We start from the raw sequence: 17970 nt of genomic DNA on the forward strand, positions 1-17970 counted from the left end.
GAAATTAACACTAGTCATCAGACGAATGCCGCTGTGTTTTGCTGTAGCTGATAATGTTCCATTTAGAATATTTTGGCATGCCCTGACGTTAGCGTTCGAAAATAAATGCTTTCCACGTCGAGGCTATGAGTGTGATCCTATGTGATTGCTTTTTCCCAAACTACTGCATTTTGGTCATGGTCAGTAGGCTACTTCTCCGGCATTGCTGTGCATTTCACTTCCCTTTTTTCTACAACGTTGTCAACTCTAAAAGCCAGAATCAACATATATTCATCCATTAGTCTTATCTGATTAAAGAAATCAAGATGGCGGGTGGTACAGTAAGAGCTGTTGTGAATGTAAAAAGTTCTTTTATGTCGTGGCTGATGCTATCTCTGGTGGGTCTACTTAAATAAGAAAGAAAGAAAAAAAAAACGATTTCAATGTAACACCTTCCGGAAATAGTATTTCTTTCCTCAAAGTTCCTGCTTAAAGTCTCCCACAGGGAGTTATGATCAGATTAACTCACCAGGAACGTTATTTAAAGCCTCAAATGGCAGCGGCTTCTTATCTAAATCCATGGATCTAACCCCCCAAAAACCTCCATCTATAAAAATAGCTGATTTGGGATTTAGAAGACAAGTTCCATTATGTGCTTTTTCTAAAGCTGCAAGGTCCCCCACTATCACCCGCTCCTCCATATATATTATAAATTATAGCTTTAGGGCTTTATGTGATGGATGTCAAAACGTGGACACTTTTATATTTTATTTTTCTTATTTAAGTTTGTCGGAAGAGGAGACACGACAAAGCGCTTATCAAGGGATTATCAAAGGAATGTTACCTGCCTGGGATGCTATTCAACGTGCAATGAAATATTAATTAGCCCTAAGAGGCAGGTACTGTACAGAACCATCAAAACATTGGCTGGTGTTGCATTGTGTTAGCAGTTGTATTCTTTGAGAGATGGAGTGGAGAGGAGCGGCAGAGGAGGAGAAATCTTACCCGACATGCTCTTCACCGAACATTGACTGTTCTTCCTCTTCCTCTTCGGCCCATCTGGCCACCTGCAGAGAGAGAGAGATGGAGGAAGAGAGAAATGGAGAGACAGAGGATAGGAAACAGAGAGTTGGTGTGAAAACACAACTCCAATACAGTATCTCTTTCTCACACGTACAGTACATGCATACACAGTGTGTGTGTGTGTGTGTGTGTGTGTGTGTGTGTGTGTGTGTGTGTGTGTGTGTGTGTGTGTGTGTGTGTGTGTGTGTGTGTGTGTGTGTGTCTTTCTCTTTCCTGTTCTCTCTCTCTCTCACTCTCTCTCTCTCTCTCTCTCTCTGTCTTTCTTTCTCCGCCTCTCTTCATAATCCTCGGATAGGCCTACTTTTTTGCCCACCTCGAATGAGGTGGATTATGGAAGTGTCTGAAGTCAAGTCATCTAATACCTGACAACATCAAAGCCGGTAACAAACACTACTGCATTTTATAACATTCCCAGCCGTTATATGCCCTGGGTGTGGGGAGGGATTACAAAATCACAACAAACCTGCTTTATATAATGTTATTATGCATGTTACACTTTGGCATGAATCGCTCAAGAAGGAAAAACTGTTGCATCATGACACATATTGAAGGCAGGTTTTTCCTTCATCAAAGCTTACTGCCAGGTTCTGTTTGGCTCATCGCTGGACATAATTGAAGTTAAATTGATCTACTACTATCTTCATCTACTCTTGGTGGTCTGTTCCGTAGATTTGTTGTTGACAGCTCTTCTGCATCTCCTGCAAAAGGACACCTTCCTTACCCACAAACTGGAACTCCGCTGAGATACTTTATATTGTGGACGTGCATTTATATTACATACCTCAAATGAATTGGGGATTTACTTCACATCGGTTCATCTTTATCCTTGTGTCAACCACTCCTGTCTTTACCCTATCTACCATGCCTAAAGCCAATTCACTACAAGAGACACAGCATAGATCTCTCACAGACAGAAGTTGTAGATTGATAAGGGCACCGATGTAACTGATACGTTGCTCAAGATGCAGCCTTGTCGAGGCCCTGGCCAGACTGGGGATTGACTGGAGTTGCGCACAGTGGGTGGCTAACTGCCGTCTATTATTTTCTAAGTACACACAACAAGCTGCCAGCACAGCAGGTGGTACAGACAGTGGTAGGGAGAGATAATGACGAGAGAGGGGTGTGAGAGCTGCTGCCATAAAGATACATAAATGGCAGCGAATATGTTTTTTTTTTTATGTCCCAGAATCACCCCACGGGCCAGACTGGACCCGTGGGCCACCATTTTGACAGTCCGGAAGCTTTTGAAATCTATGGAGGGAAAAAGAGACACTTTAATAGTGCAACTTGAGGCCCCCACTGTTAATTAATTAGCAGTGGACCAGATGTACAATAGTAAGTTACAGTATGTACAATATGAAAAGGGAAGTAAAGAACGGTCTAAGCCATAGACCGGTCAATTCTCTACTGATGTAGCTCTATTTCACAATCTAGCTGTTTTCTCTTTTTATTATTCGGAGTGTGGATATCCTACTTTCAAGCAACCCGTCCATTTAAATAAAAACACACTGTACTGTACAGTAAGAGAGACAGGGGCCCATTTTAAATGTTGCTCAGTGAGTCGTCACACACTGTGCTAGCCTATGGCAGGAAAGTGCTATTGGCTCACGTGTAGCAGATAGACGCATGCACTCTCTCTCTCTCTCTCTACTATCTTGTTCTCCAAAACAGACACACAGACACACATGGACACGCGCGCACATTTGCACGTGCACGCGATGCGTACAATACACACACATGGAGACAGATAATTCCTTCACTCAGTCTCTCTGTCCTGATAGCCTTCTCTATCCTTCCCCTCTCTCTCTCTCTCTCTCTCTATCTCTCTCTCCCTGAGGATAGTCTGCTCTCTGCAGATTTGGATTATGCTCCCCCGTCTCTCCCATCACCCTCTTTCGCCCTTCTTCCATTCCCCCCTCATCCTCCGTCTCCACATTCCACTCTCTTTCATCACGCCTCCCCTTCTTCTTCTGACTCTCCCTGTCTGTCTGTCAGTCAGTCTGTCTGTCTGTCTGTCTGTCCATCTCTCACGCTGTGATCGCCTCCATTCTCCTCCAGCTTATTTGCTCTCTCCCTCCCATCACCCCCCAATCCTCCCCACCCCTCTGTTCTCCTCTACATATCACCCTTTCTCCTCTCTCTCTCCTCAATTCCCTAAATATTTTCTTTTCTTTCAGCTCTCTCGCTCAGTCTCTCCCATCTCTGTCCCTGCCCCACCCTCTCTCATTCCCTCCCTCCATCAGCAATATTAGGAAACAGAGAGAACCTCACCAACCACAAACCCTCTCCTCCCCTCTAAGAAAAAAAGCAGGTGCGCTTCCTCTGGATGCCTTTTTGTTTAGGCAGTGGGTGCTCAGCTATAAATATAACTAGATTCAAATACCACCAAAGTGAAAAAAGCAGCACTCCAAAATAAAGGATGCAAGACTGGCTCAGATATACATTCCTATTTATTGAGAACGCTTCACATGTTTCGGCCTCAGTCTTCCTAAGTCTTGCATCCTTTATTTTGGAGTGCCACTTTTTCCCCTTCGGTTGGTATTTGAACCCTCTCCTCCCCTCTCTCATTCCACACTTCTTTCTGTCTGTCAGTGCCGCAGTGTATAACAATGCTTTTGTTTAATCACAGTTGCATCCAAGGTCTAGAGTAGCTGTTTTTGTAATTGAGTGTAAATGTGTGAGCCAATAGAGAACAAAGCATCCACTGTGACCGTAGCCGAGTGGGAGAGGCCGTCTGGGAATCGGAAGGTCACTGGTTCAACCCCCAGCTCGCCCAGTCTATATGTAGAAGTGTCCCTGAGCAGGACACTAACTGCTCCCCGGGTGCCGTATTAATGGCATCCACTAGAGGATGGGTAAACACAGAGGATACAGTCCGGGTAAAGTATGTGAAAATGGACTTGACAAATACCCCAACAACAACTAAAGTGGATACAAGTATCATATATGTTCTATTCAAAGATTATTTTGTTTTGTTTCATTTATTCAGAATTACGTAATTACTTACTAATTCAGCCTACATGTTGAGAAACACAGAAACAACGAGGTCCTTACTCTGAGGTTCCAACTTCATATGGTGCTCAAAAACATATGCAAAGGCTTGAGAATGACATGAATATATGTAAATCAGTGTTTTCTACGTATACTGTGCATCATTATGTTTACTATCTGTTTGACATCCATCCATCCATCCATCCATCCATCCATCCGTACGTCTATGTGTGTGTCCGTCCGTACGTACATTGAGTACTGTACGCATACTGTACATCTCTCCCTTGCTTGCTCAGTCCAAAATGCTCAAATTAATCCCCTCCCCCTTCACCGTCTTTGGATTGGGAGGGGGTCACATGATTGAAGAGGTGTCAGTGTGCAGGAATAAGCTTATGTATGTCCAGTATTATCTATACTTAAGAAGGGGATTGCAGTGAGACATTGGTGTCAATGGGGGGGGGGGGGTGTTCCCCTCCCCCACTTAACCCCCCCCCCCCCCCCCTGTTAAATCACCAAGGCGATGGGAGGGCCATCTTCTAAACAAAATATCTATTGATATTAATATCTTCTTCTAGCAGCGAGAATGCATGCCATCATGTGACTTGCCGTCGGCCGGGCCATTGAACTAGATTTGAACAGGATCCGGGATGCTGTTAACAGTGTCCTGGGGGCTCAGCACATTCAGGGACTGCGGTGCCCCGTTTACATCTTCCATTTTATATTTTAACACTACAGCCAGGTTTTAGGTATTTGAGTAGAACTCTTAAAGAGTGAGCTTATATTAACGTATGATGAGTACAAAAGTACAGTAGGTACTGTATTCCGTAAATGTGCACGTTCACTTCTTCTTATTATTGCTATTGTTTGTTGTTTATACTATTCATATTTGTATTTATTTGGTTCTGTTTGGGCCGTATATCTTCGGCAATTTTCTGTCCAAGTGATAGACAACGGTTAGGGTTGAGAGTAACAATGCTGGGGGATTTGAATAAATGACATAAATAAGTGAAGTGGAACCAACCCTTTATTTGAGCACAGCTGTACTTGGATTCACTGAGAATGTTTGAAAACCTGTTTATGATTAAGTGTGGAGCGCATTATAAAAGCATACGGCTGTAGACAAAGCAAGGTATAAATTGCAGCTGCAGTAACCACATTACACACACATTTCATATTACAGTACACTCTCACTTTATCTTACAGAGACAGTCTGACAGATGGTACACACCCACTTCAACATGCACAGACACACACATATAGTACGGTACACACACACACGCACACGCACACACGCACACACACACACACACACACACACACACACACACACACATAAAGGTAAAATAATCATGAAACACATGATTAGGCAACCTCGCATCCCACATGCAAGCCCAATATCTCTCTCTCCTCTCTTTCTCTCTCCAGCATATGCAAGGATACATGCTGCATGCATGCTTGCTGACATCCTGTTACAAACACAGTACACGCACGCACGCGCACACACACACACACACACACACACACACACACACACACACACACACACACACACACACACACACACACACACACACACACACACACACACACACACACACACACACACACACACACACACACACACCACACTCTAACCCACCTGTTGATGCAGTATGGCTGCAGAATATGCATGCCTGCCCAGGGTCCCTGCACACTTAAAATATGAGTAGAGCTGCAGTAGGACAGCAGACGAGTCCTCTATGCAAGCCTATAGTCTACAAAAAAAGTTCCCATAAAACAAACAGATGCCTTGTTTGCCGAAGAGGAGCTCCTCCAGTTCTTCAAGCGCCTCATCTACTATTCTACCTGGTCTGTCAGTCTCACTGAGCCGTCTGTAATGGAAAACAGACACTACGATACAGAAGTTAATGCCACCTCTGCATGCCTGTCAGCAACACTCGGCTGTCACGCTGTACTTTGTGCTCTTTCGCCATAGTAGTACAGTATTTCCTCCAGTGTCAGCTATTCTCCTTTGCCTTTGTTGAGTCTTCTTGAAGGGCAAACGAGACCGTCTTGATCAATCAAGAGTTGTCCAAAAATGCTTAATGTCTTGCCGGCGAGACGAGCCATGTAGGACGGAAAACAAAACTAAGAAAAAACAAAATACAGTACAGTGTAGGCGCTGTGCTGTGTTCTCAGCAGACCTAGGCTAGGAGTTCTGGGTTGGCTGCGATATGCACTTATTTATAATCCCCATGGGGGGAGGTATTTAAATCCCCCTCAAACTGTACACAGAAGCCTTCCAGTGCAGCGCTGGGGGTGGGTTCAGTTTGAACAGAGTCCAGTCAAGGAGGACACAGAGCCAACAGCGAAGTAGAGAGAGTAGTACTGGATAGCAGTGGTTGTTGATAGTCAGCTGTCTGAGGCAGCAGAGATGTTCTACAGCAGACTGGGCGTGCGCTGGCATGGCTACTCTGTTTATGTCTCCCTCCCTCTCTCTCTCTCTTTCTCTCTCTCTCTCTCTGTCATTCTCTCTCTATCTCTCTCACACCATTCCGCACATGCTGTCCCTCCCCTTCCAGCTTTCACTTTCTCTTCCTCTACTCGCCTCTCTCTCTCTCTTGCCCCCCCCCATCCCCTACCCCCGGTCTACCTCACACAACCCCACTGTATCTTTCTGTCTCTCTACCTCCTATTATGTATCACTCGTTCTCTGGCTGACCCTCCAGGTTCCTGTGCTGTTGTTCCTCTCTCTCTCTCTCTCTTGTTGTTTCCTATCCAATGTCTAATCATATTTCTACCTCTCTCTTTCTCTGCTTCTCCTCGATTCCTTTTTTCACCAACAAAGAATGTTTCCTCACATTTGTCATCTTCCAAAGGGGGTCACACACCCACACCACCCTGTAACGCCTCTCCAACATCCAAACTCACTTTAAGGCTTTAATGCTAACTCGATTACAATTATTGCAAGCTGCCACACCCCCCTCCACTATGACCCAACTGTGTGTGTGTGCGTGCATCTGTGCATGTGTGGCGTCTAGTGATGACAAATGTGGTGCATTGGCATAGTCAGTCAGTCAGTCAGTCAGTCACAACCAATCCATCAACCAACATTCTACCTACCTATCTAGAGTATCTATACATGTCTATTTTCTGTAGTAATCAAAGTACTATGGCTTTGGGGAGAATGTAGCAGTTACCTTCTCTAAAATGTTCTTGTCTTGCATATGAAGGCTGGAGACTACTATCTCCTGGAGTCATCAACAGTGAGATCAATAGTCCAGCCAGTGATCATTTCTGGAGCAGCTGTAATGTTTTTCAAATGGATGGATGTTTGATTTTGACCCTCTCCCATCCCCTCTTCCCCCTCGCTTCTCCTCTCATGCCCTTTCTTCTCTCCTCCCCCCCAACTCTGTATATCATCCCTTCCTTTAGGGAACTTGATCAATTGCAGCCAGTTCTAGTAATGCCTCCAGCTAAAGCTCTGTGACGTCCGATATTCATCACATGCCTCCCTGACAAATGCATGCATTGAAAGAAAACTTGCTCCACGAAAACAGTGAAAATAGGAGATATACAAGCTCCAGACGTGTCGCAAGAATTTAGAGACAGAATACTGACATGCCCAAAATAGGGACAGCAGGTTGAAAGTGGTCCTATAACTAGTAACTACCACAATAATAAAGGATCAAAACCTTCCAGAAGCCTAATTTATACTCTGTAGTCCAGCGGTGTCGCTTGTCGACAAGATCTTGTCAGCAAGCAATGCTGTTGTGTGATGGAGTATAAAGCTGCAAGCCATACATTCTTTAGTGAACAAAAGCTTATTTAGACAAATCTGTATGACAGAGTATATGTTAATACAATATAACTAACACATCTATGGATGTATGGATCCTGTACAGTCTCAGTGACTAATCAATCAATGGAGAGGTCCTATGTACTGTATAACACACACAAACTCTCAATCACATTTTGTATTTCTGTGCTAGATTGATCATTAAGTAGCTTGTACTTTTATTGGGCCTACAGTATGTGAAAATGTACTTGGCTTGGGAATTCAACTGTCCTCACTCAACCACTATTTCATTTATTTTTTTACTGCATGTCATTGCCACCAGAATCCCCCCCCCCCCCCCCCAACTCTAAACAACTCTAACACCTAAAAGTGGCCTCAACTCTACACTTCTTTTTTCCACAGACCTAGTCACCTCTTCTGCAATTTGCCAAATAGAGAGGTATAAGTAGGCCAGGGTTTTGAGTATAGCTTGAAAATGCATACACACCGAGTGCAGTGCGTGTGCGTGTGCGTGTGCGTGTGCCTGCGTGTGTGTGTGTGTGTGTGTATACAACACACACGTACACATGTACGTAGGCACACACTTTAAATTGCAATAACACCTTTTTCTGAGGTGGAAACTGTGACTCGCACTAGCTAGAACAACCACTGCTAAACCAATGCTCCTCTCCACTGGCATTTAAAGTGGATGTTAGGGTTTTCAAGGGCTGCCCAATCAAAATATTTATTGCAAAAATATATTCATTAATTTATTTAATCACCATTTCCTGGCCATTTCCATCAGCCGTCAGGCTTGGATGAGAAAACAATGTTCCATACTTCCCAGACTTGCACAAGAACCCTGACAAAAGTTCTGCCTTCATAAAGAGGCAGTCTAGTGGAGAGAGACAGGAAAGAGAAGACAAGAGCTTGGATGACATGTGAAATGGCCTAGTTCCAAACCATGATGAGATGACCTCATGGTGCTCCTAGGTGTGTGAATGTGTCTAACTCAAGCCCCCAGAACCCAGAGATTGCATTGAAGCGCATTGGACATGCTGGCCATTCATAGGTACTGCAGCTTAAAACGGCCTGGGGCCACTGTCACAAAGGAGCGATAACGGTTTCGACCAATGGGCTGGACTTGCGCACAAGCTTGCGCACGGGGTTGCGCGTCACCTCCGTGACGGATAAAGTACCACAGAAGCCCCAAATAGGCCCCGCCTGTCACATTTGCGCTGGGTAAGCAACTCAATGCAAGTGGATGGGCGGGGATTTCCGGTGCCCTCTCTATTATTTTTTAACTCTATGGTCTAAATGCATGAGTGTAAAGCGGGGCATTGCTGAAAAAGAGCAATCATGCTTAGTGAAAGTACCCTGGATAAATAAAGGTAAGAAAACAAAACAAAAAAACTATCAGGCACTCACTCCAACCCCTGGAGCAGTTACGTGCGGTGTGGGCTCTATCGTGGTCTGTTCAATGGAGTTTCCCTGAACATCAGAACATAAATCAGGTCTCATTTCCACTGATAACAACATGAAGGCAAAAGCTGCCAACAGAATAAAGCTATTTTAGTTAACGTGTTGATAAAAATAGCAAGATCTGATCTGATCATGTTTGCGCTGATATGCCTGTAATGATAGCTTAGTAAGTCTCAACCCTTCCTACCATTTAACATCTTTGAAACTGCTGTCCCTATTTTGGGCATGGCATTATAGGCAACATTTATGAAAAATGAAAACAAAAATAGCCAACCTACAAGCTCACAAGGTGATGTGATGCGAATTAAATATATAGGGCTTAAGTGGTTAAAAAGTTTGAGTTTTTATTCATTAGTTTCAACAAAGACGCTCCTTCCTCCTTCGTCCTCAGTACACTTCAGCAGGTCAAGGGTCAAAGAGGTTTACTGACGGAGGTTTGTTTGTTATTGTACTTCAGCCACTAAAACCTCAACTCAGAGGAGGGGGTTGGGGTTGTTTGAGGACACAGCTTTGGTAGGAGAGAGAGAGAGAAAGAGTGAGAGGGGCCCCATCTCTTAGTCCTTTCATCACTAGCTTATCAAAGGAGGTGGGGGGTGGGTAGGAAGTAAACGCTATCATTTTTCATCCATGCAAAAGCTTACCTGGCCTCACTGATACATGCAGATACTGAAATTATACTGAAACATTACAGAGACATTTACTAATACTGAAATCATGCTGTAAGTAGCTGTTAGGATAAAGAGGCAGAGAGTCTATTCTATTGGGTTGTCCAGTAAATGGCAATAATATCCAAGCGGAGGCTCTTAACCATAATTACAGGTTTGATTGGCAACTGGCAAGGTGGAAGGCTCTTGCTTTAAGTGCTACTGTGATCGCTGTAGTATTCAACCTCAGTGAAGAGCACCCTGGAGAATTGTGGGTGTTGGGGCTCTGCTACAAATGCACACTTGCCTGACTGAAAAAATCTGGTGTATGATTGACTCTGACATTGACTTGACTCTGGCCTGAAAGCTAGAAGAGGTGGTGATGGCTTCCAGACGACGGTGAGCTTCACAACTCCCTCAGCTCTCCATTAAAAGCTTGGTGTCCACCACTGCAGAGACACAAGTTCAACCCCTGGCAGCAGTGCCTCTGGCTTGGCCGGGTCGCTCCAACGAACACAAAAGGCCCTGTGCATAACTGTAGGCCCGGGTTTCCAGAAGGTGGCATACCCGTTTCCTGTTCCGGTGTTTTTTCCCCATAGCTTTGTTTGATTGGCTCTGCGGCAGATTTGAACTGGAAACACATGTGAAGGTGTCATTATGTATTTCTTGTTCAAATCTGCTGCCGAGCCAATCAAACAAAGCTATGGGAAAATTAAAACATTCTGGAACCACTGGGACCTACAGTTACTATGCACAGTCTATAGACGCTGTATGCGGGTAGCCAGCCGGCAGGGGATTGTGCTCTTTGTCGCTGCACTAGCAACTCCTGCTGGTGGTTTGAGCCAATGGTCAGTAGGGAAGGGAACAGGGAGAGATGGCCTCAGCATCCGTTATGCCCTCTCAGTGAAACTCCTCACTGTCAGCTGAATAGAAGAGGCTGCCAGCTCCATGTGTATCGGAGGAGACATGTGGTTGTCTACACCCTCCCCAGACCAATAGCGGAGGGGTTGGCAGCAACAGGGACTAAAGTACATATGAGGGGAATTGGCAACAACTAAACTGGAGGAAAATTAGAGGATAACAGTAACCAATATGAAGGACTAAAGGGGGTCAGAGCCAGAGACAATATTCCTGTGAACGGTGATCCGTGTGAGAGAGAAATGCTACTGTATCACAACAAGACATTGGACAGAAGAGACCTAAGACATGGGATTTTCAAACAAATCCATTTCAACTCTGATTCCAATTTCATCCTTAAACAAACCTGGGTGAGCATCATGGGCTTGTTAAAGTAAACCTGGAACCTGGACTGGGCAGTCTACTCGACAGCCACTCTCACACACTGCATTAATGTTTGTTTGTTTGTTTGTTTGTGGAAATACAATGCCGTCTGCTGTTCATTATACATATCACGGCTGACAGCGAGAGATGGTGGTGGATTAGCATTTCAATACCTTGGCTAATGAACGCTCCATGCTTTTCATGCGATATGATACGAATGATAAGTCCTTGTTAGCAGCACACAGACGGACGAAGCAGCAGGAGCACACACACAGTAACAGATATACAAAAGGCATCGGAGCATGTGCAGCAGGCGCACATGTAGACAGGGATACATATGGACGCCTACGCAAAGGTAAAAAAAAAACCTCCAAAAACGTGACTCAAGGTTTATGTGAACACACGCGGAAAAAACACGGAATGTGCACACAGAGCTCTCCAACACAAACACACACAAACAGGAAAACAGGACTCAAACAGGAATGAACACATAGTACAGCATTGTGCATACTAAGGCACAGCACTAGTGCGTACACAAACATCGTTTAGAATGTCTTTATTAAAGTTCCTAATTGAATTGCCCTACTGAAAGCCAAAGACTCTGGGAATATTCGGAGGCAACACACTGTGGTTAATCCTTAATCACTCATGCATGTATGCGTGCTTGCACACATGCATGGACACACTGCAGGCACGCACGCACCAACACACACACACACACACACACACACACACACACACACACACACACACACAAAATTCAATTTCAGCATCAAACAAACTGCTCCAGGCTATGTGAAATTTTGCATCAGTGTGTGTGTGTGTGTGTGTGTGTGTATGTGTGTGTGTGTGTGTGTGTGTGTGTGTGTGTGTGTGTGTGTGTGTGTGTGTGTGTGTGTGTGTGTGCGCCACAGGGCACATACAGTGACTCAGAGATCACTAAGGGGAGGGTTCAGGGCATGAGGCAGCGCTTGCAAGGACACGTGCATGGTTGCTTACATCCTGTGACACACATAAACACAGACACAGACACAGACACACACACACACACACACACACACACACACACACACACACACACAGCGACAATCCCCTCGGCGTCTCATATTGATGTGTCCTGAGTTGTCCTCTGCTTTCTGTGGTTCCATCTGCCCCCCTGCTCCTAATCCATGTCCCTTCACTCCACTAATCCACACACACACACACACACACACACACACACACACACACACACACACACTCGCCACAGACAACATACGCATACACACGCACGCACACACACACACACACACACACACACACACACACACACACACACACACACACACACACACACACACACACACACACACACACACACACACACACACACACACACACACACACTGTATATACTCTATACTGTACACATTGAGTATGCACAAACTGCAAGACAGCACAGTACACATTTTCATTCATGTGCACACACTCTACTGCATATTCTCATGTCTTCTTGAAGGTAGGAACACACACATACGCATGCATATACTGCACAATACACACACACACACACACACACACACACACACACACACACACACACACACACACACACACACACACACACACACACACACACACACACACACACACACACACACACACACACACACAGTACAAGCAAATCCTGCACAATCTATGAACATCACACAATACATCACAAAGACGACATGCTCAACCCTAAAACCTATATATTCTTCTCTGTTCTTGGTCCCCTCTTTTTTTCTACACCAATTCCCTTTTTCAAAAATAACAGACCTAAAAGCAGTGGAGCTTGTACATGTAGATCAGATATTTTTGCTGAATGTTCTCTTATTATGACATTACCAGAATTGGGACACTAAAGGTTTAAGTGGTTAATACCTAAATACATCACATAGCCTGAATACTGCATGGATAAATACCCAAACAAAGAAATGTTTGCAATTGACACACACATGCACGCACACACACACGCACGCACACGAACACACACACACACACCAAAAGTAATCTCGTTAGCGTAGACCAAAATTCTCGCTTTCATGAATTCAGGCCAAGTTTGAAGAGAGCTACAGTGAAATCCCACTCGGAGCTATGGCTCGCCAATTAAAAACAATAAACACAAAAACTGACAGACAATAACACAGTCCTCTCTCACACATCTCTGTCTCGTGTTTATGCTCCAAAGATTTCTGTCAGCGTACTCATGTGTCTCTGTGTCCCTGTCTTCATCTTGTCTGTCTCTGTCTATGTCTCACTCACTCTCTCTCTCTTCCAACCCACTCCTTTGTCAGTCTGTCCCTCTGTCTGTCTCTTGTCTTGTCTTTCTTTGCGAGCACGAGGCTGGCATCAATATTTAACAACTTGAACCCTAGCGTCCACATTCTGGGCATGTCTTAATAGGTGGACATTCTGTGAAAATAGTCGATCTTCCACGGATTTGAGCTGCTGCCTTTCTGGTCAACAACTCTCTTCACCAACCAACCTGGAAACAGAACGGGTCACAGGTTCGATCCACAGAACACAAAATGTGTCCAGTCAATGTATTATTGAGCAATTTCAAGATGACTGTTCAGGTTCAGTTAAACCTATGGTGAATGTTACCATTATTTTAGTACCTTACTTTCTTTAGGGTAAAGACATTTTTGATTCGACAGATCGATTATGAAAACAATCTGCATGTAGTAAGTATGTAATTGCATGTATGGCCCACATACAGTATGTCTTAATTACTAAATAAAGTTATGGAGGTATATACAGTACTGTAATTACTACCTAAAGTTATGGAGGTATATACAGTACTGATCTTCATAAAAGCTTGTTCCATCAATCAGTTGGTACTGTAGGAAGTACAGATGTTATAAGATCAGACTTTGTAATTAAGGTGAGTGCAAGGTGGACTCACTCAACATGACCACAGCCAGAGGAGAGCTGACGTTGCTACAGTATAAGCTATAGTCAAATGAAATGGATGTGCATTTGGATATAAAACAGCCCCCCCCCCCCCTCCCCTCGCCTCCGAACACACACACTCTTTTTTTCCTCCCTATTATCTAGGGCTGTGAACATTGGCCTGCCTTGCAGTGTGAGTGTGTGTGGGTGTGTGCGTGTGAGTGCGCGTTGTGTGTGAGTGCATGCGTGCGTGCGCGCGGCACTGCCGTGGGTCTGGACTTTGCAGATTTAATGAAAATGAAAAAGGGGTGTGTGTGCACGTGAGCGCACGTGCCAGAGTAATGGGAGCGAGAACACACAGATGGCAGCGTGACAGAATGCACCGCCTCAGCTTTCACTTCCACACACACTGCAACCCAAAATAACTACACTGCTCTTAACATCCTGGATAGACATACTCTACTATTCATTATCATTTTAGCCATCCATCATCCATTCAAACAAGCAAACAAATGAACAAACATTGATTCCTCCATTTCGTTCCTCTCTCTATGAAGCAACATAACTATTCCATTGGCGGGTTCATCCATCCATCCATGCAGTCATTCTTTGATCTGTCATTGCTGTCAAATTGTCTGTTGATCCTGGATTTCCTTTCATGTTTACATCAAAGATGGCCACGCACGCACGTACGCACGCACGCACGCACGCACGCACGCACACACACACACACACACACACACACACACACACACACACACACACACACACACACACACACACACACACACAGGTTATAATAGTTTGGGATTTTTCATTATAGTTTAGTTCTAGTTCGTTTTGACACATTTTTTTCTAATTCAGATTTGCTAGTTTTTACTTTTTGTTTTTATTTTTTTGAAACTGCTTAGTTTTAATGAGTTTTTATACGTTTTAGTATTAGTTTTATTCATACTTTATTTATCAGGTGCAGGATTCAAAATGGTCAGAATAAGCATTGTGTAATAAAAGAAAAGAAAAGAAAAGCATCAAGATTTCACATCAACCCAAAATGCTTATACAAATACATTTACAAAAACTAAAAAGAAGGGCATTTTGACTATAATTTCAATTAGTTTTGTAAACGCACAATGCAGTTTCAGTTAGTTATAGTTTGTTTGTTTTAATTATCGTTTTTATTTATTTCAGTTAACAAAAATGTTTTTTAAATTTCAGTTTTCATTATCTATAATAACCTTGACGCACGCGCGCGCGCGCACACACACACACACACACACACACACACACACACACACACACACACACACACACACACACACACACACACACACACACACACACACACACACACACACACACACACACACACACACACACACACACACACACACACACACACACACACACGTCTCATCTCTCTCTCACCGTTTCTCATCTCCCTCTGATGAGTTGGTGTCCTGTTCGTTGGACATTGGCTCCATTGGGCCTCAGTCCCATCCAGTAGCCAATCACAGGACACTGAGGCGGGCCACAACCTCGCCAGCCTGCTCAGCATTCGCTGGCAGCCCCGTCATTCGACGGCCTTCTTGGGATCTGGGCAGGTACAGGCTGGAAGGGACTGAATGGACTGGACATCATGGGAGAGGGATATAGAAAGTAATAGAGACCTGGAGAGAACGAGAGAGAGAGAGAGAGAGGCGGGTCGAGTTAACAATCCTGTAGACAAAAAAAGCCTGCAATGTTACTAGATATAATAATTTACATTATATGATTGTATACATTATATTATTTACAGTATATTATACATTATTTGTATATTAAAGGACAGGGGGAAATGAGAAGACAGAGGGAACAGTCAAAAACAGTCCCAAAAAAAGAGTGGAGTAAAACACTAAAATAAGACAATGAGATATAGAATATAGAATGAGATATAGATATTTTTAAATTCATTCTACAAGCTTTACTAGATACTGGATACTATTCTCTGTGTCCCCAAGAGCCACTAAGAGAAGAAACAGGACAATGTTCTCTGAGTGTCCTCGTATTTTCCCCTCCAAACATGTGTTTGACTGAGGCGAGACAGCCTCTGACTCGCTCCCCTGCCCTCTATTATTCATACCAGGTTTCTCAAGATGTCCACCTTAGCGCTAACGGACCCTGAAAACAGCCACATCAAATCCGTTGTACTGGTGAAATATATATTATGAACAGCAGTGCAGTTCAGAGGTCAGAGTTTTCGCTGTGAGTTTTCTCATCCCTTGACAACGAGGCAGGTGGGCTGACAGTGAGGCCTTGGGGCCAGTGAGGCACGTCAGAGTGGGCCGGTAGGCTAATCAGGGACGTGCACAGATATAGACTCTAGGTGGTTCTAGAGCCCCTGCCCTTTGCCCTCTTGACCAGAAGTGCCCTTTTTTTCCAGTTTACAGCAGGGGTCTTCAACAGGGGTCCGGGACCCCTAGGGGGTCCTCAGAGTTACTACAGGGGGTCCGCCAAATCTTTATGTGATATGATTTTTCTTTTTACCATAACCACTCGAAACCTAGCATCCCTTTTCTGAGGAGAACTTTAGCCAAAAATAGCAGATCTACAAGCCCACAACGCCTCGCGCTGCGAGGCGTTGTGGGCTACACAACACAACAGACAGCTACGAACAGGCTCACAACAAGATGTCCACCTTACGGCCTATTTAGGCTTTGAACGAAAAGAGTTGACTGACTCTTACGTGTACCTGTACGTGGGCCATACAGGCCATACATTAACTGGCACGGCTCTCCCTACAAAATATGGCGGCCGAGATGACGCATCGCCAATGAAGTATCTAGGTTTCTATATCTATACAAAACGCATTCCTGTGCTTTTCAGAGCACTGATTTTGTCTGCACACCACTTCCTGGGTTCAAATCCAGGGTCATATCCTCTACCCATGACCCCATCCTTCCTGTCTCTCACCACCACCATGCTGAATGAAGCCAAGTAGAGAGATACTTTCAATTTAACTCTGAGAGTGTGCAACTGGAACCAAATGAACCCTTATTGGTCTGTAACTAACTCCCAGGGTGTACAAATGGAGCCAAATGTATCCTTACGGGTCTGTAACTCCAAGAATGTACATATGGAACCAAATGGCCCTTGAGGGATCCATATGGTTTGTACATTCTCAGAAATAAAACACTTTTGATTTTTCAATGTACTCTAAACAAACACACACACACACACACACACACACACGCACATGCAAACACACACACACACACACACACACACACACACACACACACACACACACACACACACACACACACACACACACACACACACACACACACACACACACACACACACACACACACACACACACACACACAAACACACACACACACACACAAACCCTCTGCTGGTGCACACGTACAGTATGGGTGAATGTACAGTAGCACATACACAGGGCTGTGACCTGTGAGGGACAGAGTGAGCCAGAGGAGGGCACCAGATTCACCACAACACCAGTGGTGTGGCTATAAATGTGACCTGAGCTGACCTTCCAGTTCCAGGTACATATGGGGCTGGGGTGGACGTCACATGTACAATATAGTATCCCCACCTCTAACGTGGGAAGACTATAACATTGCTAAAACCGATATAAAGGGTCTTAAAAAAAGTATTTAGGTGTAGTTTCTGGCCCCCTACTGTCCAAGTTGCGTAGCGATTTATGTTCTGTGAATTTTTTAATTTGTTTGCTGTTTAACCAATTAAGTTGCGTATACAGTACACCTGGACGTTTAGCTTAATTACAAGATATTACACGTGTGCAATAATTCTATTGGGCATTTTGAGGTAGCAGTT

General features: G+C 44.3%; 1 protein-coding gene across 4 annotated transcripts in view; it reads right to left on the bottom strand.

Moving 5' to 3' along the window:
* Nucleotides 1-17970, bottom strand: part of LOC311056057 (thyroid hormone receptor alpha) — a 124354-nt gene that overhangs the window by 19792 nt on the left and 86592 nt on the right. For 3 of the 4 annotated variants that reach the window (XM_084072408.1, XM_084072409.1, XM_084072407.1), the window contains 2 exons: nt 15556-15797; nt 985-1046 (listed from right to left, as the gene is read on the bottom strand). In XM_084072408.1, the coding sequence (XP_083928534.1) occupies nt 985-1046; nt 15556-15611 (118 nt within the window). In that variant the 5' untranslated portion in view covers nt 15612-15797. Of the gene's footprint in view, nt 1-984; nt 1047-5692; nt 5806-15555; nt 15798-17970 lie in introns of those variants that run through there. The other variant, XM_084072410.1, reaches the window with a different exon arrangement.

This window comes from Gymnoscopelus microlampas (genome assembly GCF_963454915.1).
Source record: "Gymnoscopelus microlampas genome assembly, chromosome: 11".
In the NCBI taxonomy this organism is placed as follows: domain Eukaryota; kingdom Metazoa; phylum Chordata; class Actinopteri; order Myctophiformes; family Myctophidae; genus Gymnoscopelus; species Gymnoscopelus microlampas.